Source organism: Crinia signifera, chromosome 7 (assembly GCF_055691185.1).
Source record: "Crinia signifera chromosome 7, ASM5569118v1, whole genome shotgun sequence".
Taxonomy (NCBI): Eukaryota; Metazoa; Chordata; class Amphibia; order Anura; family Myobatrachidae; genus Crinia; species Crinia signifera.
This window is the reverse complement of record NC_139223.1, coordinates 172,599,205-172,627,108: the sequence shown is the minus strand read 5'-3', so window position 1 is coordinate 172,627,108 and position 27,904 is coordinate 172,599,205. Positions and strand designations below refer to the sequence as shown.

At 48.4% G+C, this 27,904-nt stretch overlaps 1 protein-coding gene across 2 annotated transcripts in view; it reads right to left on the bottom strand.

Annotated features, from left to right (window-relative positions):
- The window catches only part of PLCL1 (phospholipase C like 1 (inactive)), a 157,474-nt gene that overhangs the window by 83,041 nt on the left and 46,529 nt on the right, over window positions 1-27,904 (bottom strand). Inside the window, exon 1 of one of the 2 annotated variants that reach the window (XM_083154393.1) lies at window positions 1,564-1,596. The exons of the other annotated variant lie outside the window; for it this stretch is intronic. Within the exon in view, the coding sequence (XP_083010519.1) occupies window positions 1,564-1,581 (18 nt within the window). The 5' untranslated portion in view covers window positions 1,582-1,596. Of the gene's footprint in view, window positions 1-1,563; window positions 1,597-27,904 lie in introns of those variants that run through there. 2 annotated transcript variants of the gene reach the window in all.

Sequence of the window (27,904 nt, the reverse complement as noted above, 5' to 3'; positions counted from 1 at the left end):
AAATGTAGGTTTCTAGGGTGAGATTTAATAGAATGAGAGATTCAGAAAGTGAGAGATTTGGGGCCAAATGTAATAGGGTGAGAGTTTCAGAAAGGGCCTTATTTTAGTTCACTCTTTGTGACAAAATCCTTCTTAGATGGGCAAAACCATGTGCACTGCAGGTGGGGCAGATGTAACTTGTGCAGATATAATTAGATTTGGGTGGGGTTTTACTTCAAAGTGAGATCTATATTGCAGTGTAAAAATAAAGCAGTCAGTATTTACCCTTCACAGAAACAAAATAACTCACTCAAATCTAATTTTCTCTGCACATTTTACATCTGCCCTCCTGCAGTGCACATGGTTTTGTCCATCTAAGAAGGATTTTGTCAGAAAGAGTGAACCAAAATAAGGCCCAAAGTGAGAGATTTTGGGAGAGTTTTCCCATGTTTTTTAAAGCAGCAATCAACTACATGGCAAAATCAAGCTGGTTTTGCAGTGTAATTGATTGCTGCTTTAAAAAACATGGGAAAACTCTCCCAAAATCTCTCACTTTCTGAAACTCTCACCCTATTACATTTGGCCCTTGGTGAGAAATCTCCAGTTTTTTTAAAGCGGCAATCATTTACACTGCAAAACCAGTTTGATCTTGCAGTGTAAATGATCGCCGCTTTAAAAAAACTGGAGATTTCTCACCAAATCTCTCACATTCTGAATCTCTCATCCTATTAAATCTCACCCATAGTCTCCATAACCTCGTGAGATTTGCAGCTGGAACAGTCTTTAATCACGGTCACGGCACAAACTGGATTCACATCATAGCACCATAATTGGGTTGGGATCATTTGGTCTATTGCATTATGGTCGAAAGTCATTAGGTCGAATCCATTAGGTCGACATGCTAAAAGGTCGACATGACTCTAGGTCGACATGGGAAAAGGTCGACATGATTCTAGGTCGAAAGGTCATTAGTTCGACAGGTCATTAGTTCGACAAGGTCATTAGTTCGACATTGTCTATGTCGACATTCACAAGGTCGACATGGGGTTTTTCACTGTTTTTTTACCTGAATGTCAACACAGTCGACATGGACACAGTTTAAAGTGCACTGCATCCCCTCGCATCGCTCGCTGCGCTCGCGATGCGTCGGGCACGGTGCCTCGCTACGCTCGGCACACTATTTTATTCTCCCACCACGCCCTAGTGGATGGTAGGGCATGAAATACCGCCTGTCGGCACATGTTGGCTCAAAAAACAGTGAAAAACTCCATGTCGACCTTGTGAATGTCGACATAGACAATGTCGAACTAATGACCTTGTCGAACTAATGACCTGTCGAACTAATGACCTTTCGAACTAGAATCATGTCGACCTTTTCCCATGTCGACCTAGAGTCATGTCGACCTTTTAGCATGTCGACCTAATGGATTCGACCTAATGACTGTCGACCATAATGCAGTAGACCAAATGACCGCATCCCCCATAATTACACATTTCATTATACAGTCCCTGGACTTTTCTGGGGCTGGCAGAGGTGCACAGGAGTATCTGTAATGGGCCCACACCACTCATGTAATTACTTACCTCCAAGGAGTCTCGCATCAGTGGTGCTGCAGAAGAAACCACTTGGAAAACGGCATGACGGCCATTTTGCAGGTGATCTGCACATAAGCATTAGAGATTTGTCAACGGGGCATGGTGGGCACCATGTTTACGAAGACCAGTGCATGCGCAATATGAAATTGTAAGCGGGGAACACAGCAGGTTCCATATTTCTGGATGCGTAGTGTCTACCACTCTACAGAGAGGAGAGGGCTCGCACAACTGAGTGTGACCATCTGATCGCAGTGTGCAGACAATACCATTAGAACAAAGAGATAATATCCTGTTCCCTAGTTCAAATCTGAATAACGTCCCATTCTATATTTACAATTCAAAGCCACTGACGCGTTTCGAGTCTACGACTCAAAGAACAGTAATAGTGCCCAGGATATTATGTGACCACAATGTGAATAAGAGGCTACATTTAGGGCAAAGCACAAAAGACCGGGAATCGCAACCAGCGGCACTGGCTAAGTCAGGCATGGGAAACCTTTAGCCCTCCGGCTGTAGTTGAACTACACATCCCAGCATGCCCTGCTAAAGATTTGCTATTTGGCCATGCTAATACTGTTGCAGGGCATGCTGGGATGTGTAGTTCAACAACAGCTGGAGGGCCAAGGTTCCCCATTCCTGGTCTAAGTAGTGCTATGCAGGATAGGTGTACGAGGACGCCTATAAATAGGGCCACTTCAGTCAAGAATACATTATCCAAGGGCTCAGTCCCGTCCCAAGACGTTCCCGGGAGACGGTTCTGTATACTGAAGAACAGACGCAGACATTTGCGCAAACGCAATGCGGAACCATCTGTGGCAGATAATAAGCACAGATTGAGCGTTGTGAGAATGAACAGGGGGGGGGGGGGGGGGTCAGCAGAACGAGGAGCTAGCGGCATTGACAGAACATCTCACTTCCTCCAGGGCACAGAAATCGCTTGCTACAGTAACCCGTTCTCATCTATATAAGGAAACGCTGGCTGGCACTGTCAGAGGAATAAGGACATCCCACTCTTAGCACAGGCAAGAGTGACCCAGGAGCTGCTGCTGTTATTAACCCTTCCCTGGCAATCCTCTGAGGGGTACATGCCAACATTATCAAAGCTGGGGGGCATTTAAAGCACTCACCTGTGTATACACAGTAACACCATGAACATTGGCTGGGAATCAGGACAAACATACCTGTGAATTATAGCTCCACGGCACTAATTTGTATTATACACAGAATGCAGCATAGAAAATAAATTACATGACTCAAAAAAACAAAACTTCATCTAAGACTGTTTCTTTCCTGTCTTCTGCGATCTGTGCAACATTTCATGAGGGAGGCTCGGAATTTGCCATCTGCAGCACAGCCCTTACCTCTACATACCAAGCCAGCGGGCTGGAATTTCACAAGTGCAAGGATGGAAAGGTTCAGCTGTTGTATGTTATGGCACCAAATGGAAGGCATTATACTGTACATGTATTGTGTGGGTTTGCTCCGTGCACACAGGCCAGGAACCTATAGCCAGTTTTTGAGAAGTAGTGAATTTATACTTCAAGCTTCTGGTACGGACAGCACTGTGGAATGTGTTGGAACAAGAGAATGAGGCAGACGTATCAAGCTTTGTGAAGTGATAAAGTTGTGATAATGGTGAAGGTGATAATGCAGCAGCTGATAAGCTCCTAACTGTCTACTTTTCAAACCCATCCTGTAACTAGACAATAAGGAGCAGACTGGCTGCCTCGTTATCACCTTCAACTTTATCACTTCACCAGGCGTGATACATCTGCCCCAAAGTATCTGATTTCCCAAGAGTACATTTTGGGCTCTATTCCTCAGACCTGCACCGTCTCTGCAGCCCAATAACAGCATCTTAAGGCCTAATATCCAGAGTATATAGGGGCGTTCCGTGCCCAGGGGGCACCAGTTCCCATGGGCACCATCTCTTCCCAGTGATATATCTGGAAAGAGGATTGATGCAAAGAAGAGAACCAAGGCACTGGAGAGACAGCATCACCATAAAGGAAGCCAGCACACGGACACATAAAGGGGCTTGGTGCAAAGTGTGGCGCTCCCGAGGACTCCTAGGCCTGTGTGTAGTACATACCCTGCACCATTATCAATACACCACTGTTCCTATACTCCTCTTACAATAGTGTTCAATGATCTCCAATCTCTTGGTTATTACTGCCTACTGTACAGGGGGGGGAATCCAAATCCAGATGCAGATCACAAAGGATTCGAGAGTCTGTATCAGTGATCATGACCTGTATGTGGCTGCTACATTTCCCTGCTCAGCGTTCCCGGCTGAGAGATGCATTCGGAGGCTGCTCAGCCAGGTGGAGCGCTGAGCGCGGGGGCATCGCTGGCTGACAGATAATAACACGGTGTGACAGAACGACTTCTCAGATCGCTCCTTTCAGAGACGCGTAAAAAGGCTCTTAGGGAAAGGTGACATCACAGCTGTGAAAGGCTCAATCGGCTCCCCACACGGTGTGAATGACACGGGCAGAGGGAACGTCTGGGCTGGCAGAGAGAGCACTAGCTGCACCCGTACGGCAGGTCCCAAATACAGGATCGGAATAATAACCAGACTCAGAGGCAGTCATTAGATCAACAATAACAATTTCAACAATTGTGATGTCGACGGTTATGATGTTGACATTGTTCAAATGCTAACAAACTACTATGTCAGACACCAAAACCCCTAAAAAAATTCAATGGGGGCCTTTTTTTATATCAACCTTTTGACCCTATGAGAACGTGAACCTTTTTCAGGTTTCGTCCTATGCCCTGTTGACCCATATAAAGTTTAACAATCTAGGCCCGGCGTCTTTAGTACACACCGAGTGGATACAAAATGTAAAAGGTGCTATTCTACCCAGAGATGGATCTTCCACAAAGCAACCTAGGCGCCTGCCTAGGGCCCAGGAGTTTCCTAGGGGCCCCATAAACATATCTAGGCTTCCAAAACATTCCCAGAGGAGCGATGTGCAACTACCGCGTAATGTCATGACATCACATGGACCCGCCCACACTCCAAAAGTCCCTTTGATGTTCTTTTGATAAAATAAAATAAAAATATTTGGACACAAATAAATGGTCTCATCCGCCGTATGTGGGCCATCAGGTTACTGTAAATGTGACATGGGTATTTCGCAATGCCGATGGTCACACAGCTGAGAATTTATCGGTAGACTGTGCACGCGCCAAGGTAATCTAATCTATCGATGGAGCGTAGCGGTGTCTCAGATCTGCGAACGCTGGAGAAATCATTTGATGTCTAATTCGCAGCGTTGCGCGTGGACAAGAATAAGGTCCAATGTCGGTTCTGTATGGGTTTCAAAATAATGTAATAAAAAAACAAAGTATAATAAACCAGCAGAACTCTCAATGTTACCCGCACACAACTGAAATAGGCATGCATTGTGTATAAAGAAACGCCCGCAAGCCGGAAATGCCCATTTGGCCATCGCAGAAAAGAAGTCTGAGTAAAGGTCCCCATCAGTCAACGGCGGATTGTCGCATTTTTCCAATCTCCCGTCGCCCGTGTTTTTTGGAAGTCACAAGAGGCATTACATAGGGAAACAAGGACGTAGCCGGCAGGCTTTCATTACACCGTCCAGACTGGAGCGCGGCTGTAGAATTTCACACTTCCAACGTTTGGTTGGCGCAGAATGGGAACATGTCCCGAATTAATGATCTCGCACTATTGCTCAGATAACGTTTTTTTCAGTGGCGGAAAACTGTTATAAGTTGTAGAGAGGTGTAACTGCGACAGCTGGCGCCGCCACCCGATGTTTATCTGGCAACACGTCCGGACATCGCAGGTTCTCGGAGAACTACTTTGGGCTTTTGGAAACCTAAGCAGTGTTTTAAAGCTAAAACTTGGGGTGACATAATGTAGGCCGCCAACTACACCGTTTCGAAAAAAAAAAGCTTAGACTATGTGTTCCCATAATTATTCCAATGCCGACCTTAGCAAACACCAGCGCTGGTCCTGTCCCCAATGGGAAAAACAACCAAATTATTTTGTTTTAACCTAAACTTCATTGTAACAGATGCTGGTTCTGGTTGTTCTAGATGACTATGGGGTAAATGTATGGAGCTTGGAGAAGTGGGATCTGTCCCCATCAACAACATTATGTGCAAGGTGATAATGCTCCAGCCAATCAGCTCTTACCTGTTCATTTACATCTTTGAGCTGATTGGCTGGAGCATTATCACCTTGCACATAATGGGGTTTATTCTAGTTCATTCTTTCTGACAAAATCCTTCTTAGATGGACAAAACCATGTGCACTGCAGGGGGGCAGATGTAACATGTGCAGATAGAATTAGATTTGGGTGAGTTATTTTGTTTCTGTGCAGGGAAAATACTGACTGCTTTATTTTACACTGCAATATAGATCTCACTTTAAAGAAAAACCCCACCCAAATCTAATTCTCTCTGCACAAGTTACATCTGCCCCACCTGCAGTGCACATGGTTTTGTCCATCTAAGAAGGATTTTGTCAGAAAGAATTAACTAGAATAAACCCCAATGTTATTGATGTGGACAGATCCCACTTCTCCAAGCTCCATACATTTACCTGTGCTACAAACAAGAACTCGCAGAGCACGCTCTGCTGTGCTCCGCTGCGCTCTGCATGGCAGGAATACGGATATTTATACTCTATTAGTAATCAGAAATGATTCATTCATTGTGGCTGATACAGTATTACGTTACTCAGGTGTGATCCCTTCTATACATATGTTCCAGGTGCGTCACGCTTCAACCGGCAGCATTACAGTATACCTATGAGTAATGTCCAATCCGTCATCAGCAGCAGCACGTGGCTAATAATAGCGGTCGCTGCAGACACAGATGTGGTCACGTGGCTAATAACAGCGGTCGCTGCAGACACAGACGTGGCCCATAAAAGTGATCACGTGACTAATAACACCGGTCGCTGCTGACACAGACGTGGCCCATAAATGTGATAACGTGGCTAATAACAGCGGTCGCTGCAGACACAGACGGGGCCCATAAACATGATCACGTGACTAATAACAGAGGTCGCTGCAGACACAGACGTGGCCCATAAAAGTGATCACGTGACTAATAACACCGGTCGCTGCTGACACAGACGTGGCCCATAAATGTGATAACGTGGCTAATAACAGCGGTCGCTGCAGACACAGACGTGGCCCATAAACATGATCACGTGACTAATAACAGCGGTCGCTGCAGACACAGACGTGGCCCATAAAAGTGATCACGTGACTAATAACACCGGTCGCTGCTGACACAGACGTGGCCCATAAATGTGGTCACGTGGCTAATAACGGCCGTCGCTGCAGACACAGACGTGGCCCATAAATGTGATCACGTGGCTAATAACAGTGGTCGTTGCTGACAGACGTGGCCCATAAATGTGATTACACGACTAATAACAGTGGTCGCCACAGACACAGACGTGGCCCATAAATGTGACCACGCGGCTAATAACAGCGGTCGTTGCAGACAGACGTGGCCCATAAATGTGATTACACGACTAATAACAGTGGTCGCCACAGACACAGACGTGGCCCATAAATGTGATCACGTGACTAATAACAGCGGTCGCTGCACACACAGACGTGGCCCATAAATGTGATCACGTGACTAATAACAGCGGTCGCCGCAGACACAGACGTGGCCCATAAATGTGATCACGTAACTAATAACAGCGGTCGCTGCAGACACAGATGTGGCCCATAAATGTGATCACGTGGCTAATAACAGCGGTCGCTGCAGACAGACGTGGCCCATAAATGTGATTACACGACTAATAACAGCGGTCGCCACAGACACAGACGTGGCCCATAAATGTGACCACGTGGCTAATAACAGCGGTCGTTGCAGACAGACGTGGCCCATACATATGATTACACGACTAATAACAGTGGTCGCCGCAGACACAGACGTGGCCCATAAATGTGATAACGCGGCTAATAACAGCGGTCGCTGCAGACACAGACGTGGCCCATAAATGTGATCACCTGGCTGATAACAGCGGTGGCTGCAGACACAGACGTGGCCCATAAATGTGATCCCGTGGCTAATATAACAGCCGTGGAAATCTGTAACTACGATACCCTTCCCACCAGTCCTGCTTATAAATCAAACATTCCTCAGAATAACGCCTCTCCGCAGCACTGTGCGCATGCCTTGGTTCTGCAAGGGTTACTCTCAGGAGATAAGTATTGAGGTCGCCCTTCTGGAAGTCGGAGTTACTCCACACAGAGCCATTAGCAAATAAAAAGAAGAAATGTGACATCTGCCTGACGGCTCCTTGCAGTAAACTGTCACCTCCAACTTAATTATCTCACAATGTCGGCAACCTGCTGACGCGGATCCACTCTCCCCCTTCCAGGTGCCTATATTATATCCGGTATATTCCAGCTTCGGAGGAGTTAAGCGGCAGTCGCGCCTTGCCAAATGCATTTTACATGTCTCCCCTCTTGTGCAGTAAAGCGTAAGGAACGCGCCATGCGGCCTGACTCGCCTTCGGATCACCTTGTTACTATTTATACCAGCAGAGAATGCTGCAAGGACTGGGGCAATAACACAATAACTGTACCGTGGGCATGACATGAATATGGGCACAGATTGATGTAGCAGAAACAGAACTATGCAGTTCTATAACCGCCACTGGGTACTGACCAGCTGCAGGGGTTACGGAACGGAGCCTTCGTCCGACAGATGGAGCTGGTATCAAACATGGATCTATGTACTAAGCCTTAGAGATACACTGGACGGAGAAGTACCAGCCAATCAGCTCCTAACTGCCATGTCACAGGCTGGGCTTGAAAAATGAGAGTTAAAAGCTGTTGACTGGCATTTATCTAGGACCACTTTATCCCACTCCAAAGATTAGTACATAGGGCCTAATTCAGACCTTAGCAAGGCTGCAGTTTTTGCATAAGGATGAAACCATGCTGCACTGCAGTTGGGGAAGATGTAACATGTGCAGAGAGAGTTATATTTGGGCGAGTTATTTTGATTCCGTGCAGGGAAAAACCTGACTGCGTTATTCTTATACTGCAGTTTAGATTTCAGTTTGAACACACCCCACCCAAATCTAAAGGCCCCTATACACTATGCGATTTGGGCCGATTCCGGCAGCTCAGGATGAGAAATCAGGTGAAATCGTCCCAAATCACACGTGTAGGACATCCGATGCACCGTCCCATGCGGTTCGGAGCTGAAGATCATCAGTGCTGCACATAAGATAAATCAGCAGCACATCAGGGGTGCTTTTTAGCACCTGCGATGTATTGCACCTGATGCAGGGGACGCCAAGAACCAGACGACAGGTTAATAAAAAAAAAATATAGAAATGAATGGGCGGCCGCTGATTGGCTGAGAGAACCGTGAGCAAACAAACAGCGCTACCTGCTGAAGTGCAACGCAGTGGATCTAAGCGGCACTTTGTAGGATCAGTTCCCAGGTGGTTACAGACAGATGAAGTCCTCATCTCACTGTGATCAGCACAAAAGGTTTGCCACATACTTTATTTATTACAAGATCATAACAATGGGAAATCCGGCCTCACCATTGAAAACATTTCTATGTTGGGAATCGCGATCTCCCAGGTAATCTGATCAGCGGAGCCCATCGGTGGCAACTAACCGCTCTCCTCTGGCAGGCGACCGGACGCACATGGAGAGTTGTCACCCAGTGGTCATAGAGCGTATTCCCTGCCTGAGAGGTTCTCTGTGTATAAGGCCTGAGCTTTGGTGGTCAGGGTGAGGCTTGGGCCAGGGAACGTTGGACCTTGGGATCTGTTCCAGCTCCTTTACCTTCAGGTGCTGTAGAGATATTAGCAGACTGAATCCCTGGGGACTGGCAGCCTTGGAGCAGAAGCCTTGAAGACCACTGATAAAAGGACATTAGTCGCAGGATCCATTTAGGAACTCTAACTGAAAGCAATTTTCGAAGCACTTTAAGCACTATAAAGAAATGGTATCCAGTCGACTAGTGCATGTTGACCTTTTAACTGTGTCGATCTATCGATTGTCTATCTAGACACTGTGGACTTTTTTCATCCGGAACCATAAAAGCAATGCATAAAACATTAGACATCGATGGTAATGTTACATGTGGGTGCCTTGTTATACTAGAGCAGGGGTGGCCAAACTGGTCCTCGGGAACCACCAACAGGTCATTTTTCCAGGCCACCAGTGTTTCTGAAAAATGTGTCGGTTAGGAAAGAATGCAGCACGGGTTTGAAAATCTGACAGTTAACACACAGTAGACAGTACGAAATCGAATTGAAATCTACTGGTTTTCAGCCGCATTCGATCACGATTTGATACGCGCTCCCGTTCAGTCTATATCAAAAATAGACTGTGCAGGCAAGACTATATAGTAGAGATCTGTACTATACAGTCAAAACCAAATGGGTACACTCACTGTGCCGTGCGATCCAATCCATATTGAATAGAAAATTAATTGCACCATGTGCAGAGGGATGTAGTAATGACTGCACCTGTGCACCAGCTAGGTCAGTGTTTCTCATCCACTGTACGCTAGTGTGCCATGGCTGTTCTCACGTGTGCCCCAAGGTCTACAGATGCCCAAACCAGTTTACATCCACCACCAGTTCAATTGTTATTTACTGGTCTCATATTTTTATGTAAAGGGCCAGTGTATTTTATTTTTGTTACCAGTGTGATTGTTTTTTTATATGGGGCCCAATAGGTTTGTTTTTTTTCCTGTGGGGGCCAATGTGTTTTGCCCTGTGGGGATCTCATGGTGTGACTTGGCAATTTTAAGTTCTTATTTAGTGTGCCTCAAGGTAAATAGGTTGAAAATCACTGAGCTGGGTGGTCTGGGAAATGTGACACTAATGACTACACCTGTGCACCAGCTACTTTAGGTGGTCTGGGGAATGTGGACTGTGCTGGGAGATCTGAAAGGACTGGTTTGGGCAGTTTATGTAAAAGCAACTGCTAAGAACTGGTAGGTGCCAATGGGCCACTATTAGACAGGGTGCGGATACCAGGCGGTGGTACTGTATGTGAGGTTGCGCCCCCTGCATAGTGTATCTCAGAGTTACAGCTGGCAGAACACTGCTACCCTCCTGTTCTCACATCTTTGTCACTATTAGACAGGGTGCGGATACCAGGCGGTGGTACTGTATGTGAGGTTGCGTCCCCTGCATAGTGTATCTCGGAGTTACAGCTGGCAGAACACCGCTACCCTCCTCTTCTCACATCTTTGTCACTACTAGACGGGGTGCGGATACCAGGCGGTGGTACTGTATGTGAGGTTGCGCCCCCTGCATAGTGTATCTCGGAGTTACAGCTGGCAGAACACTGCTACCCTCCTGTTCTCACATCTTTGTCACTACTAGACAGGGTGCGGATACCAGGCGGTGGTACTGTATGTGAGGTTGTGCCCCCTGCATAGTGTATCTCGGAGTTACAGCTGGCAGAACACTGCTACCCTCCTGTTCTCACATCTCTGTCACTACTAGACGGGGTGTGGATACCAGGCGGTGGTACTGTATGTGAGGTTGTGCCCCCTGCATAGTGTATCTCGGAGTTACAGCTGGCAGAACACTGCTACCCTCCTGTTCTCACATCTCTGTCACTACTAGACGGGGTGCGGATATCAGGCGGTGGTACTGTATGTGAGGTTGTGCCCCCTGCATAGTGTATCTCGGAGTTACAGCTGGCAGAACACCGCTACCCTCCTGTTCTCACATCTTTGTCACTACTAGACAGGGTGTGGATACCAGGCGGTGGTACTGTATGTGAGGTTGCGTCCCCTGCATAGTGTATCTCGGAGTTACAGCTGGCAGAACACCGCTACCCTCCTGTTCTCACATCTTTGTCACTACTAGAAGGGGTGCGGATACCAGGCGGTGGTACTGTATGTGAGGTTGCGCCCCCTGCATAGTGTATCTCGGAGTTACAGCTGGCAGAACACCGCTACCCTCCTGTTCTCACATCTTTGTCACTACTAGACGGGGTGCGGATACCAGGCGGTGGTACTGTATGTGAGGTTGCGTCCCCTGCGTAGTGTATCTCGGAGTTACAGCTGGCAGAACACCGCTACCCTCCTGTTCTCACATCTTTGTCACTACTAGAAGGGGTGCGGATACCAGGCGGTGGTACTGTATGTGAGGTTGTGCCCCCTGCATAGTGTATCTCGGAGTTACAGCTGGCAGAACACCGCTACCCTCCTGTTCTCACATCTTTGTCACTACTAGAAGGGGTGCGGATACCAGGCGGTGGTACTGTATGTGAGGTTGCGCCCCCTGCATAGTGTATCTCGGAGTTACAGCTGGCAGAACACCGCTACCCTCCTGTTCTCACATCTTTGTCACTACTAGACGGGGTGCGGATACCAGGCGGTGGTACTGTATGTGAGGTTGCGTCCCCTGCGTAGTGTATCTCGGAGTTACAGCTGGCAGAACACCGCTACCCTCCTGTTCTCACATCTTTGTCACTACTAGAAGGGGTGCGGATACCAGGCGGTGGTACTGTACGTGAGGTTGCGCCCCCTGCATAGTGTATCTCGGAGTTACAGCTGGCAGAACACTGCTTCCCTCCTGTTCTCACATCTTTGTCACTACTAGACAGGGTGCGGATACCAGGCGGTGGTACTGTATGTGAGGTTGCGCCCCCTGCATAGTGTATCTCGGAGTTACAGCTGGCAGAACACCGCCATCCTCCTGTTCTCACATCTCTGTCACTACTAGACAGGGTGCGGATACCAGGCGGTGGTACTGTATGTGAGGTTGTGCCCCCTGCATAGTGTATCTCGGAGTTACAGCTGGCAGAACACTGCCATCCTCCTGTTCTCACATCTTTGTCACTACTAGACGGGGTGCGGATACCAGGCGGTGGTACTGTATGTGAGGTTGCATCCCCTGCATAGTGTATCTCGGAGTTACAGCTGGCAGAACACCGCCATCCTCCTGTTCTCACATCTTTGTCACTACTAGACGGGGTGCGGATACCAGGTGGTGGTACTGTACGTGAGGTTGCGCCCCTGCATAGTGTATCTCGGAGTTACAGCTGGCAGAACACCGCTACCCTCCTGTTCTCACATCTCTGTCACTACTAGACGGGGTGCGGATACCAGGCGGTGGTACTGTACGTGAGGTTGCGCCCCCTGCATAGTGTATCTCGGAGTTACAGCTGGCAGAACACTGCTACCCTCCTGTTCTCACATCTTTGTCACTACTAGACAGGGTGCGGATACCAGGCGGTGGTACTGTATGTGAGGTTGTGCCCCCTGCATAGTGTATCTCGGAGTTACAGCTGGCAGAACACCGCTACCCTCCTGTTCTCACATCTCTGTCACTATTAGACGGGGTGTGGATACCAGGCGGTGGTACTGTACGTGAGGTTGCGCCCCCTGCATAGTGTATCTAGGAGTTACAGCTGGCAGAACACCGCCATCCTCCTGTTCTCACATCTCTGTCACTACTAGACGGGGTGCGGATACCAGGCGGTGGTACTGTACGTGAGGTTGCGCCCCCTGCATAGTGTATCTCGGAGTTACAGCTGGCAGAACACTGCTACCCTCCTGTTCTCACATCTTTGTCACTACTAGACAGGGTGCGGATACCAGGCGGTGGTACTGTATGTGAGGTTGTGCCCCCTGCATAGTGTATCTCGGAGTTACAGCTGGCAGAACACTGCTACTCTCCTGTTCTCACATCTCTGTCACTATTAGACGGGGTGTGGATACCAGGCGGTGGTACTGTATGTGAGGTTGCACCCCCTGCATAGTGTATCTAGGAGTTACAGCTGGCAGAACACCGCTACCCTCCTGTTCTCACTACTAATATTAGCACAGTTACAGCTGCTGTAATTACTGCAGACAGAATATTAATCATCACTTTGCTTTCTTGCAGCACATCCCACGGCAGTGATAATACTGATAATATGACTTGCTGTTATCTATTAGTAAGCTCCGCGGAGATATTACATGGACTGCAAACGCACAAAGGTAGCAGGGTGGCACTTGTAAGCTAAACACCTACTAGTGCCTAAACCCCCCCACCCCTTACCGCTAGGGCCTAACCCAAAAGCCATGGAGGGATGGATACCCCGTGCTGAGCAGGCTGGCCAAGCACAGAGCGCTCAGCACACATACAATGCACCTGCGATGTGCGTACAGTGATCTGTGCGGCGCAGGGTTTTGCGATCGAAGCAGGACAGACACTGTATCTCTGCGGGCGATGGCGACAGGACTGCGGATAGCCATCGCTGTTGGATGTACACAAGGAGTGACGCGTACTTCATTTCTAAGTGATCTAGTCAGACTGCCAGACCTTAGAAATAGGGCATAAATCACCCCGTGTGTATTGCCCTTACTTTCGTACCCCACAGCCCAACCCTCCCACCCCACAGCTAAACCCTAACCCACTCTACTAAGTGCCCAACTCTAACTACCCCCTCCCCCCAACGCAGCCTAACCTTTCACCTTCCCCTCCCCAACCTAACCCTCCTGCTAGTGCCTCAACCGATACCATCCTGCCTTGCAAACTTAAGCTAGCCATACATCTACAGATCAATTGTCAGATTGGGCTGGTTGGAACAAAAACCTGGTAATATCTGAATTACAGTTTTTGGCAGTTTTCCAGCATTTCAAAGCAAATGGTCAACTGTCATCTGATGTCATCCATTACCAGGATTTTGTTCCAACCAGCCAGATCGGACAATCGATCTGTAGATGTATGGCCAGCTTAACATTCAGGATGCTGAGAGTTGGAATTGCAACGTTGGCATCCTCATCGATTTCAGGATTCTGGCGCCCATTGGCCGCAATGGTAACCGCATCCTATTTAGCAAAACAGATATAAACAGCAGAGGATATCAGAGAGAAAAACGGATGAGGGGCTTACATTCTGTTAGGAGTACACATATTGGGGCAGGGTAGCGAGGAGATTCCCGCGGCGGGGGTGTATGCGTTCGCCGGAGCATTATAGTGCCAGACATGTGTTTCTGCATACAATACACGGGGCCAGCTCTGGATTTATCCCAGTGATTGTCACCTGTTCTAGAGCGACGCACGAATACGGCCCGATGGTTACTATACAGCGAAGACGATGAAGAGAACCGAACCCGTTACCAGTGACGTCTATTTGGTCACTTCGGAGTAAAGGAAACATTGCAGCAGATAGGTAACGAATGCGCCGGTGTCAGATACGCCGAGTTATTTACAAGATATTCTCTCTCTCTGTTTGGCATTTAGATGTTTTTCTTGTTTTCCCACACGCCATCTGCGCTGCGCGCTGAACATAAAAACAGCAACTACTGAAATAATAATAATAATACAAAGTCTTCCATTTCTTCAAGGCCGGTCCTCGGTGTAAATAGCCAGGCGGGAGGGCTGGGGGATCACATAGCACCTTATCAGGACGTTCGTCCTAACCTCGGCAAGTAATAAACAGCAAATGTTCTCCTCTTCCCAGTCTATCCGCATGCCCCGTCTGCAATCACGGCGCACCTCCCTTACGGTCCTAAACCCTGTCAGTGCCAGAGGGGTCTGCAGATTTCACGCTTTGGCCATGACATGTTTTTACCTTATTGCTTTGCCTCGGTTCCGTCAGTAAAAGCTTTGACGCGTCTTTCTCTCGAAGTGCTTTCTATAATGGATTTTCTGGGCTGTTGGAGGTATTTTATTTTCTGTAACATATTTAAGTAGACGGCTGTGTATCTACAGTATATGAATTATAGGTGTGTATCCAGGGGTTAAAGTGAGGGGGAACAGGGTGGAACCGAGTTCCACCACCTCTAACGGTAGGGGGAACAGTCCTGATCAGTAATTCCAACAGAAAAGCCTGTGCCAGTAGCTTCTTCTTCTTGCACGGCGTATGTGATGTCATGGGGATGCGGTTAATTTCCCGGCGGTCGGGATCCCGGCGGTCGGAATCCCGACACTGGAATCCCGACCGCCGAAATCCCGAAACTTTCTCCCTCCGTGGGTGTCCACGACACCCATAGAGGGAGAATAAAATAGCGTGCCGAGCGTAGCGAGGCACCGGGCCCGCTGCGTGGCGAGCGCAGCGAGCCTGCAAGGGGGGGCGATCCATGTCCCCCCCTTGTCGGGATTTCGGCGGTCGGGATTCCAGTGTCGGGATTCCGACCGCCGGGATCCCGACCGCCGGGAAATCATATCGGATCCATGTCATGACATCACCGTCGCTGAAGTGAAGAAGAGCCACTAAGAGGAGCAGCTTCTGTGCTTGCTGACAACAGGGTAAGAGGGGGCTGGAGGGACTCAGAGGTGGGGAAGCTGCTGGAGGGCCACTGGGCATGTAACTGCTGAGGGACATGGACAGTGAGCTGCTGGAGGGACATGGACAGTGAGCTGCTGGAGGGACACAGGGCATGGAGCTGCTGAGGGGCATGGGCTGTGAATTGCTGGATTGACAGCAACAGATGTATATAAGCAGCACTACTGTGGACATTATGTGTATAAGGGGCACTTATATGTGGTGTAATAAGAATCAAGGGCACTACATGTGGTGTAATGTATATGATGGTGCTGTGTGTTGTCATTTTAATTGGTGTTACTATTGTGTGACCACACCCCTTATTTGTATGTGGTCCATATTAGGGGAAAGGAGTTCCACCACCTCTCCAGGACCACTACAACCCCTGTGTGCAAGTCTTAAGGGCCCCATACACTACAACAATTTGTCTGACCCTGAAGTCGGATGTGATTGTCCTCCCCCCTGGACCTTCCCAGGAGTGACTCCATATGATTTTGTACTTTGGTGCCATTTTTTGCATAAGATATGATCAAGCCGAGATAAATGGCAAGCGCTATATCTTAAGATATACAATTGTACCAGAAGATATATCAAATGGGCTGGGTTAGGGGGCTATAGAGACTGGAAATGCCAGCCAGTCTTTCTCCAATATATTGCATATCGATATATTGAACAAGCACTCAATTTTCCATCCGATTCCATACGAGCGATCTAGAGGTTCCCATCCATCACTAACAGGACCGCGCAACGGATTGGACTGAATACACATACAATTATCCACAAACGATACATCGGCCACAAAGATAGAAATTGAATGAAATCGTGCGAAATCAATGTAGTGTATGGCGGCCTTTCCAATTCAGCGCAACAAACTTGCGGGTGAGAATAATGGCGGTAACGGACGCACTTTGCGGTGGCAGAGGTTCGTACAAAAGTGTTTGCTGTCCTAGAGTTCTCCAAACATTTCAGTGCTTTACAACGCCACGGCAATGGGCACATCGTACCCTTCACGCTGGATTGGATGGGCCCCTAAATGCGGACAGACCTAGCGAGTGTTAGAACACCAGCCAAGTCTGTGGGGGGGTTGGGATCATTTTGGTCTACAGCATTATGGTCGACAGTCATTAGGTCGACACCATTAGGTCAACATGGGTCTAGGTCGGCATGGGAAAAGGTCAACATGGTTCTAGGTCGAAAGGTCATTAGTTCGACAGGTCGTTAGTTCGACATTGTCTAGGTCGACAGTCAAAAGGTCGACATCTGGTTTTTCACAGTTTTTTTACCTGAATGTCAACACAGTCGACATGGACACAGTTTAAAGTGCACCGCATCCCCTTGCATGTGTCGGGCACACTATTTTATTCTCCCACCACGCCTTAGTGGATGGTAGGGAATGAAATACCGCCTGTGGGCACATGTAGGCTCAAAAAACTGTGAAAAACTCCATATTGACCTTTTGACTGTCGACCTAGACAATGTTGAACTAATGACCTGTTGACCTAGAACCATGTCGACCTTTTCCCATGTCGACGTAATGACTTCGACCATAATGCTGTAGACCAAATGACCGCATCCTGTCTGTGGGCAATGTATTATGGTTCCCACATAAATAAGGTGCGACCAACTGGTGTGAAGCCATGTACATGCAGTGCACTCAATGGTTCTATACAGTATTTCTATAGTAACTGACGTCACTTTCCATTCCAAACCCCCCCCCAACACATGCCCCATCAAAGCCTTTATGATGTGAGGAAATGAGGAAAGAGATGTGATTAGGTTATGCCTGAAGCCCAGCTGGCTGAGTGATACGAACAGATCAGTGGCAGCGGACCTCTGCAGGACTGCAGGACAGTGGCTGCTGATGTTCTGAAAGGTGTCTGCTGCCCGGAGGAGGTAATGGGACCTGCTCCGAGGAACCATTCCTTCACCTTGTCCTTGCTATTTTATGCATAGAATAATAAAAATGAGGATGCAGCAGGCTCCAGTAATCTGCTGGGATGTTGTCAGAGCACTGTCTGTGTACATCTCAGAAATCTTTCTCTCGGGGCGTGGCCTGGCTGGCTATCAAGGAGGACGCGTTTCCCCGCAGCTCCGGTGCTCTGGGAGCTTTATCAGCGTCCATCCTCAGCTCTCCCTGCTCTATACCCCTCCCCACTACCCCAGTGCCTTCTCCTACCCCCCCTCCTGACCCCCGAGGCGGTCGCGGAGCCGGGCGGCGCTTTTTCGCGCTGCCGCGGGTTGCGGCCTAGTCTCCGGGTGAAGCCGGGGACATCGATTTTGGACGCCGCCGGAACGTCGCGACGCGACATCGGCGGCCCTACGCGGTCAGAAGAGGTCTCCAGCCGCACACAGATCCCACAGTGGGGGAGCCCAGGCACAGGAGCACCCCGGAGGGCACCTGGAGGCTCCGGAAAAGCCTCACATAAAGATCCCCGGCGGGCGCTGACGGAGGCCTAGGCTGAGGCCTACCAACCCTGGAGACATTAGACCCCTCTGGATACCTGCATTGAAGGTGAGACCCATATTCTGCACCACTCTGGGCCTGAGGGAACAGTCTGCCTTAGTGCTCACCGCAGAGAGAGTTCAGGCCTCAGTGTCACCCCCAATTCAAGGGCCTACCTGCACAGCCTTCGAGGAGGCATAGACTGTGGAGTCCCCTCTTAACCCCTTGTGGGGAACTGCATCCCTCCTGTCTCCCCCCCTCAGCAGCATTGTATGCCACATCCCTATTGACACCTGCTGGGCACCCATAACAGTATACAGCCTGTCACCGCAGAAAGGACTATACCTGCCAATACAGGCTCATCTGTGCCCTGCCATTGACCTTTACATATTGTGCCTTCCCTCTCTGCAAGGAAGCAGTGTCTCATTACCTGCAGGGGTGCTGCCGCTGCCCCCACGTGATAAACCTGCCAAACCAGGCTTGCTTGATAGAAGTTAACATTACTTGTGAGGGCATCTGATATTCATCAACCTTCCTTACACCTGCTTCCCATTTCCTGTGCTTTAACTGGCTCTCCTAGCACTCCCCGATAAAGTACATCATTACCACGGTCCCAGAGGGGCCGCCCGCACCTACCCGTTATCTACTCCGGTGGACGTCCCGGTTCTATTCCCCCCGGAGAGACCCTTGTGAGATCACACACTACCATATGTAAACACGAAGCGGCTTGGCCCTCCTCCCCCCCTCCCCACCAGCCGTTACCTTAGAATGATGTAACACTACTGGCGCCTTCTTGAATAGAGAGCAGTGAGCCGCCCAGCCCCATCGGTGTCGACACTGGAACTGCCCCTTACTTACTGAGAGCATATACCTGTACACCCTCCATCGTGAAGAAATGCCAAATAAGAGGGTCAAGATCCCGGTTCCCTCCAGAGTCTCCCTGCCCTCCAAGTCGACCCCCTCTACACCCCCGACCCGTCCATCCCCCCCGAAACAACCCCCCTTAGCCCAGGGGCCATCGGGGTTACCGGAGAGAATGGTCTCTTCCTCAGAGATGGCCGACCTGGACATGAACTCAGACGAACCCGTGACCCTGAAGTCCCTCTGCAGGGTATTCTCCGCTTTCCAGGCAGAAATGTCCAAAGATCTGAAGTCGGCCATACGGGAGGTCAAAACAGAGTTGACGGCTATCGGTGACAGAACAGACCACCTGGAGCGGAAAATGGAGGAATTGGTCACCTCCCATAACGACCTCATCTCCTCCTTCGACACCCAACAGCAAGAGGTCGACACCATCAAAGCAAAGCTAGCGGACCTGGAGGACAGGTCCAGGCGGAACAATCTCAAAATCAGGGGCATACCCGAATCAGTTGCAAACTCTGAATTGGAAGATTATGCCTACAGTATGCCTTGTTCCGCAGGCTTCTTCCCTCTATGGATCAGAAAGATCTCCTTATCGACCGTATCCATCGCCTCCCCAGACCAAAGTCAGTCCCAACAGACCTTCCCAAAGATACTCTCCTCAGAGTACACTTCTTCACAACCAAGGAAAAAATCCTGAAAGCGGCACGTGAAGCCAAAAATACCGATACGCTGGGAGGTCTGCAAATTTTCCAAGATCTTTCCCCTGCTACATTGGCGGCTAGAAGGTCCTTTGCCCCTGTCACTTCCGCGCTGAGAGCAAATGACATCAGATACCGATGGGGCTTCCCGGTTAAACTCCTCATCTACCACGACGACACCACCCACTCGATTTCCACCCTAGACGCAGGAGTTAACCTTCTTCTGGACTGGGACATAACTGTCGCAAAACCTCCTGACCCCAAGCGAGCAAAACCTCTTCAACACGAATGGTCGAACTCTTGACTGCACGAGGAGGTCCCCTAATTATTCTCTTTCTCCTGGATCGCCCGTGAGTCCCCCCCGTTGTTGCTGCCTCCCCCTCTACTGGGAGGGGGCCCATCTATCTCCCATTTGTTACCCCAGATCGACTGGACACTCTCGCTTGGCAGCCACGGGGCGACGGGTATGTTAATGGTTTGTTGCACTGTTTGTTGTAATTGGTTATTACCGCATATTAGTTAGTTGCTCGCTAGTGAGCATTCAGCATTATGGGCTACAGTGCAGTCACTGCTCTCATGCTTATGTCCTATTTACATCGTGCTTATACTGTTCTATTTTAGCTATATTCTGTTCAGATATTGCTATTTGTTTAGATCATGTGTTTTCATTGTCATTAAACTTGGGCGTATAGACCACTGGAAATAGCATTAGTTCCCCCACCTACAGCTATGCCCGATACCTCATCCCACCCATGCTCTTTGCATGGGGGGCTGGTGGATGGGGGGGCGGTCCGCGCCGAGCTGCTGCCTGCGGGCCGCCTCGCCACCCCCCCGAAATCTAATTAACTACTGCACTCACCCCCCCTTTCTTCTTTTTTTTTTTCCCCCCCCCCTCCCCTGCAGTAGCCATGCGGGTCCTGTATTTTGGACCTTTTTGTTTTTCTTCCCCCCAGATTTATCCCCCTCCCTTCCCACCCTCCCCCCTAAGCATTGGCTACCAAAAGGTCAAGTGTAGTCTTAAACTCCAGACTGTCTTGCTGGGCCATGGCCGCCTCAAGCCTCCAAACCATTTTCCCCCGAAGAATATTATTTCTCTGCTGTTATCCTGCAGCCCTCCTGTAGTACATAATGACCCGCCTAGTTTCCCTAAATGTTAAGGGGCTGAACTCTCCTAATAAGCGCAGATTGGCCTTATCCTATTTCCGTAAGATTAAAGCGGATGTGGTAGCAATACAGGAAACCCACTTTTCCGCATCAAATCCCCCCTCCCTCACAAACCCCCACTACCCTCTAATTTACTATGCAAACGGCCCAGCCAAACGTAATGGGGTTGCAACACTCTTTGGCCAGCACACCTCCTTTGTCCTTCAGAACCAAATTGCCGATAAAGCAGGCAGGTATTTGATATTAACCGGGCTTTTGGAGGACAAACTGGTGACACTGGTCAATGTCTATGCACCCAACTCCAATCAAATTCCGTTTCTCCGCAAGCTTCTCCTACTCACCCGCAAACATGCCAAAGGTGCACTTGTGCTCCTTGGCGATTTTAACCTCATTGTCGATCCTAAACTAGATAAATCTCGCCATCCGCCATCCCAGAACCCCCCAAGCCCAAACACCCCGTCAGCCTTTAGGAATCTATTAGCAGAATTTGATTTATATGACGTTTGGAGGACCACTTATCCCTCAGGGCGGGAATATACCTTTTATTCCCATGTGCACAATACATATACTAGAATAGATTATATTTTATGCGACAAGTGGACCTTACAAAACTCTAAAGAAATAGATATCCTCCCCATCACGTGGTCCGACCATGCCCCGGTGGTGTGTCAGTGGACCCTCTCCCCTTTGACCTTTCCCCCTAAACCCTGGAGATTGTTTCCCCACCTCCTTCGGGACCCCTCAGCAAAGGCCACTATTCAAGCGGCTATGGAGTCCTACCTAAACCACAATCTCCCTCAGGACACTAGTGTCACTAACTTCTGGTGAGCGTTTAAAGCGGTCACCCGGGGAGCTGCCATTCAGGCCGGGGCGAGACTCAAACGCAATGCCCTTAAAGTGCAGCAAGATCTAGAGGTTAAACTGAAGGACCTTGAAGCACGGAATAAACAGACCCCCTCCACCTCCTTGAAAAAGGAGCTAACAGAAGTGAGGGCCCAGCTCCAAAAACACCTCTTAGCCCGAACACAAATAGCTTTGAACCGGCTCCGCCAGAAGTTCTACTTAACGGGAAATAGAGCTGGCAGGATGCTTGCCCGTAAACTTAGGGTCCAGCTTGCTAGAAATAGGATTAAGCATATTAACTCCCCAGATAAAATTAAAATCATGAACCCCAAAGACATCGCCAACCAATTTGCTCAATATTATTCCCAACTTTATAACCTCTCCTCCGACCCTACTACTCCCCAACCATCGGAACTTACCATATCCGCCTTCTTAGACAAAATCAAGTTACCCACCATCAGTCCCGAACAATTAGCTGCACTTAATGCGCCATGGTCTCAGGAAGAGGTGACGATAGCTATCAAATCCCTGCAATCAAATAAGGCTCCAGGCCCTGATGGATTCACTTCAGAATTCTACCGTACATTTGAAACCCTCCTCTCCCCCCACCTGACAGCCCTCTACACTGACCTTTCAATAAACGGCTCAGCTCCTCCAGAACTTTTGGAGGCACGAATAGTCACTATCCCAAAGCCAGGGAAAGACCCAGCAGAATGTCAGAACTACCGCCCCATCGCCCTACTTAATTGCGATATCAAAATCTATGCTAAGCTCATAGCATTACGTATCCAAAAGCTCCTTCCGTTGCTAGTGCACCCGGACCAGTCGGGCTTCGTCCCCGGGAGAAATGCCTCTGACAATACAAGACGGGTGTTTAATGTGGTGGACTCTCTATCGCCGGACCAGGGCCTCTTACTGCTGTCACTCGACGCAGAAAAGGCATTTGACAGACTGAACTGGCAATATGTGAGGGAGGTCCTGGCCCGATTCGGGTTTGAAGGTCAGATCTTGTCCTCCATATTGTCACTATACAGTACACCCTCGGCCCGGGTGTTCAGCAATGGGTTCCTTTCAGATCCATTTGATATCTCAAATGGCACGAGACAAGGGTGCCCCCTCTCCCCCCTGATATTCGTTCTCTCAATTGAGCCACTAGCTGCAGCGATAAGAGACAACCTGGATTTCCCTGGCTTCCAAATAGAACGAGAAAACCACAAGTTGAGCCTTTTTGCAGACGATGTCCTGCTCTTTGTAACCGATCCCATTAAGTCCCTACCGACCCTACATCAAATCTTGTCAGCATACAGTCTAGCCTCATATTACAAACTAAACACATCAAAAACAGACGCTTTGCCAATCAATTTAAGGGAGTCCCTCCCTTTCCTACGCGAGACTTACAAATATAACTGGCAATCTAGAGCAATCAAATATTTAGGAATTCTTATCCCCCCCACCTCCTCCCAGGTCTTCGAAATCAACCTCATTCCCTTACTGTCCTCACTAGAATCCACCTCTAAGTCATGGATGGCTTTTGACATCTCCTGGCTGGGGCGCATGGCTGCCTTCAAGATGTCCCTCCTCCCGAAACTGATGTATCTATTTAGAACTATTCCGTATATATTCCCCAAAAAACTTCTCCATAAAGCTTCTCGTATAATGATGTCCTATATATGGGCCTCCAAGCCCCCTAAGATAGCTCGCTCACGCCTTTCCCTTCCCAGAGCGTTTGGGGGACTGGACATACCAGACTTATCTCTCTACCACTCAGCGTGCCTTCTTGCCTCCATCAAATACTATTGTGCAAAAGAAACCCCTACTAGTTGGGTTACCCTCGAGCAGGCGGCTTCGCCCAATATCCCCCTGTCAGAATTAATTAAAATCCCTAGACAGGCTAGACCATCACCCCTACCCCTTCTCCCTACTACCAGGGCCACGCTAACGGCTTGGGACCAGTTACTATCCTCCCTACCCAATCCCCTAATTCTCCTTCCCTCGCTACCCTTAACCATAGTAGCCAAATTACTGCCAAACTGTTCCCTTAGGAACTGGAGGATGTGCGGTATTTCTACCCTAGGCGAAGTCTTAGAATCTAACAAAATCCTCCCCTTCTCAACCCTTCAGAAACAGTTCGGCCTCCCTGCTGCTGAATACCTTCACCACCTACAGCTCGCCCACTGGTGGAAGGCTCTTTCTCCAACCTATACTCCTCCAGACGAGAGAACCCAGACGATTGCAAATAGACCCCTTAGGTTTTCCTCCTCGAGAGATATCTCTTTCTGGTACAAGACCCTAGTCTCCCCGGTTACGTTCTCTAAATCACCTGCCCATCTAAAGTGGGAAACTGACCTTAATAGGACGATCTCTACCTCTCAGTGGAGCCAGATCTTTCTATCATCCTATAGGATGTCCCGTTGTCTGAATCACACTGAGATGCAATTTAAACTTATTAACAGGCTATACCTCACACCAGATAGACTACATCTCTTTTGGCCCGAGTGCTCCAATCAATGTTGGCACTCATGTGGTGCGGTAGGGAATATATTTCATGTTTTCTGGACATGCCCTGCGATACAACAATATTGGGTCGAGGTATTTGTCATTATCTCCAAAATCCTGAAACTCACTATGTCACCAGAACCAGCGATTGCTTTACTCCACTTGTTCCCTAAAGAGATACCTGATGACAAGGCCTATGTTATAGGGCATATCTTGATCGCCGCCAGGGCTGCCCTGGCTCAGTGCTGGAAAAGGTCAGACCCCCCCCCCCCCCCCATTGCTAAAGTCATCGGGAAAATTAATTACCACTTCCAAATGGAAACTGACTCTATCCTGTATGCGCCATCAGCGAACTCCCCACATATTAAATGGCTCCCATGGCATACCTTTATTACGGAGAGCCCTGACGCTTCTCGCCTTCCCTCCCTTACCCAAGTAGAACCCACACGGTTCAGTTTAAGTGAGACCCAAGAGGATACTCCTAGCAGTCCGACCCCCAGCTCTCCTTAGACTTGACTGTGTCCTCCACACCCTTACCACTAGGTCCTTGGGTCAACCGTGTAGATTGCTTGCCTCACCCTGGGTAGGTAGGCTCCATTCCAGGTCTCTATAGGACTAAAAATATATGGTGTGTCTAGTAAACCCGAACTCATGGGATTTGGTTGCCGCTTTTCTCCTTATATCCCTCCCAGGCAATAGGATGGTTGTTATGCCCCACCCGGGATATTTAACTGTTATATTTAACTGTTATATTTAATTGTTATATTTTCTTTTGTGTGATATCGCTACTTCTACAATTACGTAGCCGACTCTTGTACTTGACTGTTATGTACTTGTATGTGAGCTTGTTCACATGTACTTACCAGTGCTGGACCCCCCCCCCCTTATTGTACCCCTCCCCTTCCCTGTTTTCTTTTCTGTACCCCCCTTATTCCCTGCTCAAATAAAGATCTATTGAAGTAAAAAAAAAAAAAAAGAAATCTTTCTCTCCTTCTTTCTTTTCTACCTTTTATTTCCTCAAGTGTGTAGGATTGTAGTGATCATGTATGACAAACAGAATGGGATTTTCTAAAGTGGCTGGAATATACCACGCTCACATCAGAGTGTGCAGTTTAACACCTATAAAGGTATCTTTATAACCTTCACCGGGTCCGCCCAGTGAAATAGAGGGACAAGACGTACTTCAACTCTCTTAAAAGAGGTGGATTTAAACACATAAAGGTTTCTTTATATGGACATACCCCAACTCACAATTCGACTGACCAAACAAAGCTCATCAAGGTTTCTTTTTATCTTTTCCGATACACTATGCGTTTTAATAGTAATTCTTCATAGAGGCCGGGAACCCTGTGGTGTTCTGGTGGGTATGGATCATTGGATAGGCAGCAACTAGGGCAACATGATTGAAGGTCGTCATGGGGTTAGGTCGATCGGGTCATTAGGTCAACACAAGCATTAGGCCGACATGTGAAAGGTTGACAGTCAAAAGGTTGAAATGGGGTTTTTCACTTTTTTGTTCTGGATGTCGACATAGTCCACAACAGTTGTTGTAGACCTAGTGACCGTATACTGTTCTGGGAATGTGCGTTATTGAGGCTCCTTAGGAGGACGTGGAAACAGAAGACATAAACAGAACAAAGATACATACATTGCCCTATTTACAAAACAACAAAGTGCAATTTACAAAACATATAAATAAATATATATATATATATATATATATATTTATTTATTTATTACACAGCTCCAGTTTCTGCCAGTGTGCCCATGCGCATTATCGTACATACGCACACCTCCACTATCGGGGACCAATTCACAACCTGTCCGACCAGGTCTGAATGGGCCCTTAAGGGCCGTCATTTCTCTCGTGAGCCCTGAACCACGGAGGGATGCCAGGCGCTGCCACCGCGCAGGGAACATAATGCAAAAATAATCATAAGAAAAACAATTCATGTTGCTTCTCTTTAATATTCCGTAAGCTCCGCGAGTTAATCTTTTCATAACCTAACTTATAAGCCACTTTCTTCCGTAGGCTTTTCTGCAAACGCTCAAAGCTGATCACGTATATTAGGTATTAATCTAAATTTAAAATGTTTTTGTAGGTCACCCGTAAATGGCGGCTCCTGGCGACAGGCACCTCTATTCTTTTAAGCCATACACCCTTTTTTTTTAAATTAAAACCGTACATGAAGATGCCGGTCTGTAATTTACCTACAAGGAGGCCGCAGCCCGCTACCAGCCTATAATGTTTTGCAGCGGGCGATCCTAAAGGAATGTGAAAACGGGACTCCTATCGCTCACATCACCAAATACCCCCGGCGCACAACGCGCCCACGAGATGTTATCCCAATGTCGGTACAGCTTGGCCCGCACATCCTGTGCCACAAGAAAATCAGACGTCTACGTACAGTGTGCAGGCTACATTGTCATCTATAAGACGCTAATCAATTAATTATATTTCTCAGCGATGCCTCGCATTCTCAGGTCCCCTGATAGGAATTCTCCACAGGAGATATATTTTCCATGGTGCGATTTGGAATGGTTGCCGTGACAACTAAGTACACTCCTTTCTGGTGGCAGATATTAAAACAGCAGGTAGCACGGTCAGAAATTCCGCACTGTACAGCGGTGACAAGTAATTACAAAATCCGTTGCCACATTCTTAGAGACTATTAAAAAGTTGAGAAAATATATATATATATATATATATGTGTGTGTATGTATGTACATGCGTCTCTAAAAATTATTCCCCTGTGCGAACGCGCAGGGGAGCGATTCAACTACAATCACCCCCATAATCCCCACATTCCCCCAGTCTATTGCCCAGTCCCTAAAAGGCATTGGGAACACTGACCCTCTGCTCTGGACAAGCATAGAACAGGAAGAAAATGGTGATGTTAATTGGACAGTGATTCGCAATACATCTTAGGAAAACCCGGACTGGATCTCACTAGCCCTGCTGCTGCACTAAATCCTGGACTGGATCATCCACATTCACCTCAACTACAACTTGCAGGCATCAGCGACTCGGGAATAGATTTGCAAGGGGTGTTTGTATTCCCCTGACCCAAGTCCACGTAGAAAGACAATGGGGTGAGGCTTATTACACAGTCAGCAATATAATAGAAATGGGTGTGGATCAAACACAGACAATGTCTAGGTCAACAAGAAAAATATATAATCAAGTGATACAGAGGGGGCGCTCCGCTCTGAGCTGGTATGCCAAGTAGCTGCTATTACAAAGTGCTGGGGGTAGTAACTCCCCCAGTCAAAATATACAAAACAAAGAAAAAAGGTAACAGCGCTAAACACTGGTATTAAAATAATGATACATTTAATATAAAATATAATAAAAAGAACACCTTCGTAAGGGGCTCCGCTCCCTTAACCTGTGAAAAAGTTTTTTTGCGTGTGGGGTTCAGGTGCAAGGGTGCCATGGGTGGGGGAAGGTGCTTGGGGGTGGTGTGTGGGGGAGTGGTGGGTGCAGGGATACTGTGGGTTGTGGAGTTGCCGGGGTGGGACTTGTGGGTTGGTCAGGTGTGGTGGTGCACCAGTTGAGTGAGGGGTAGT